Source organism: Sinocyclocheilus grahami, unplaced genomic scaffold (genome assembly GCF_001515645.1).
Source record: "Sinocyclocheilus grahami isolate Dianchi unplaced genomic scaffold, SAMN03320097.WGS_v1.1 scaffold985.1, whole genome shotgun sequence".
Classification (NCBI taxonomy): domain Eukaryota; kingdom Metazoa; phylum Chordata; class Actinopteri; order Cypriniformes; family Cyprinidae; genus Sinocyclocheilus; species Sinocyclocheilus grahami.
In genome coordinates this window covers 405,925-406,853 of record NW_015506164.1, presented here as the reverse complement: position 1 = coordinate 406,853, position 929 = coordinate 405,925, and the positions used below count along the sequence as shown (strand labels likewise).

General features: G+C 42.4%; 1 protein-coding gene across 1 annotated transcript; it reads right to left on the bottom strand.

Moving 5' to 3' along the window:
- Positions 1-274: 274 nt before the first annotated feature.
- Positions 275-810, bottom strand: LOC107565169 (pyruvate carboxylase, mitochondrial-like; the record flags this gene model as incomplete). Its single annotated transcript, XM_016250385.1, has 2 exons — positions 584-810; positions 275-431 (listed from the first exon to the last, which is right to left on the bottom strand). Coding segments are annotated over exons 1-2 (368 nt in total), but the record flags the coding sequence as incomplete, so codon positions are not given.
- Positions 811-929: the final 119 nt, after the last annotated feature.

Genomic DNA, 929 nt, shown 5'->3' with positions numbered 1-929 from the left:
AAAAAATAAATGTGAATAGCACTACAACTGTGTTTACTGCTGCTATGGTATCAGCTCTAACTCTCTATGGCTCAATACATGCACTGCTTGTGCCTACATGTAATCACCTAAATTGTGTGGACGAGTCAACAGCACCCAAGAGATAAACAGCTTAATAAACATGCTAAACAATATTTTAAACATGTAAATATACAGAAAGGTTTATGTGAGGGTAGGATTAGGAGTAGAGGATAGAAAATAACATTAGCCAATGGAAATATGTGTGTGATCTCACTTGAAAACTGCATTATCAGGATAGTTTGTGTATCCCACCGCATTGGCTCCACGTAGCAACATCTGAAATGGGACATTGGGAATCAGAGCTCGGAGCTCCTGAAGTCTCTTCCACGGACACTCCGACAGAAAACGCAATGCTACATCAAATGTAGCTCCTAGAGAAAGCAAGAGAGATATTAAGGTCATGTCAAAGACCGAAGTGATCCTCTGTAAGCCTAAACACACAGAGCTGGGGAACATCTCAAAAAGCTGTTTAATGAATTTGCACTTCTGTGCAAATGTATGTGTATTAAGAAATGTCACATGCCTCCCCAGTTCTCCAGGCTGAAGAGATTATTGAAGTTGTGGCTCACGAATGGAGCAATCTTCTTGAGGTCGTGTGTCCTGACGCGAGTGGCCAGCAGGGACTGGTGGGCATCTCTGAAGGTAGTGTCCATCAGTAGAAGACCCTGGTGCTGTCGAATTGCCCGTGCAAAACCCTCAGGACCCTCCCTCAACAGGACCTCACGGAAGCCCATGGGTGGCTCACCTGGAAGGAAAAAAAATATATGGTTTATATATTTTCCCCCCCATATTTTCAGGGGCCTTCTAACTACATTCTAATAAGTTAAATCATGCAGTGATTTTGTGCAATCTTAAGGCTTTTTTTTTTT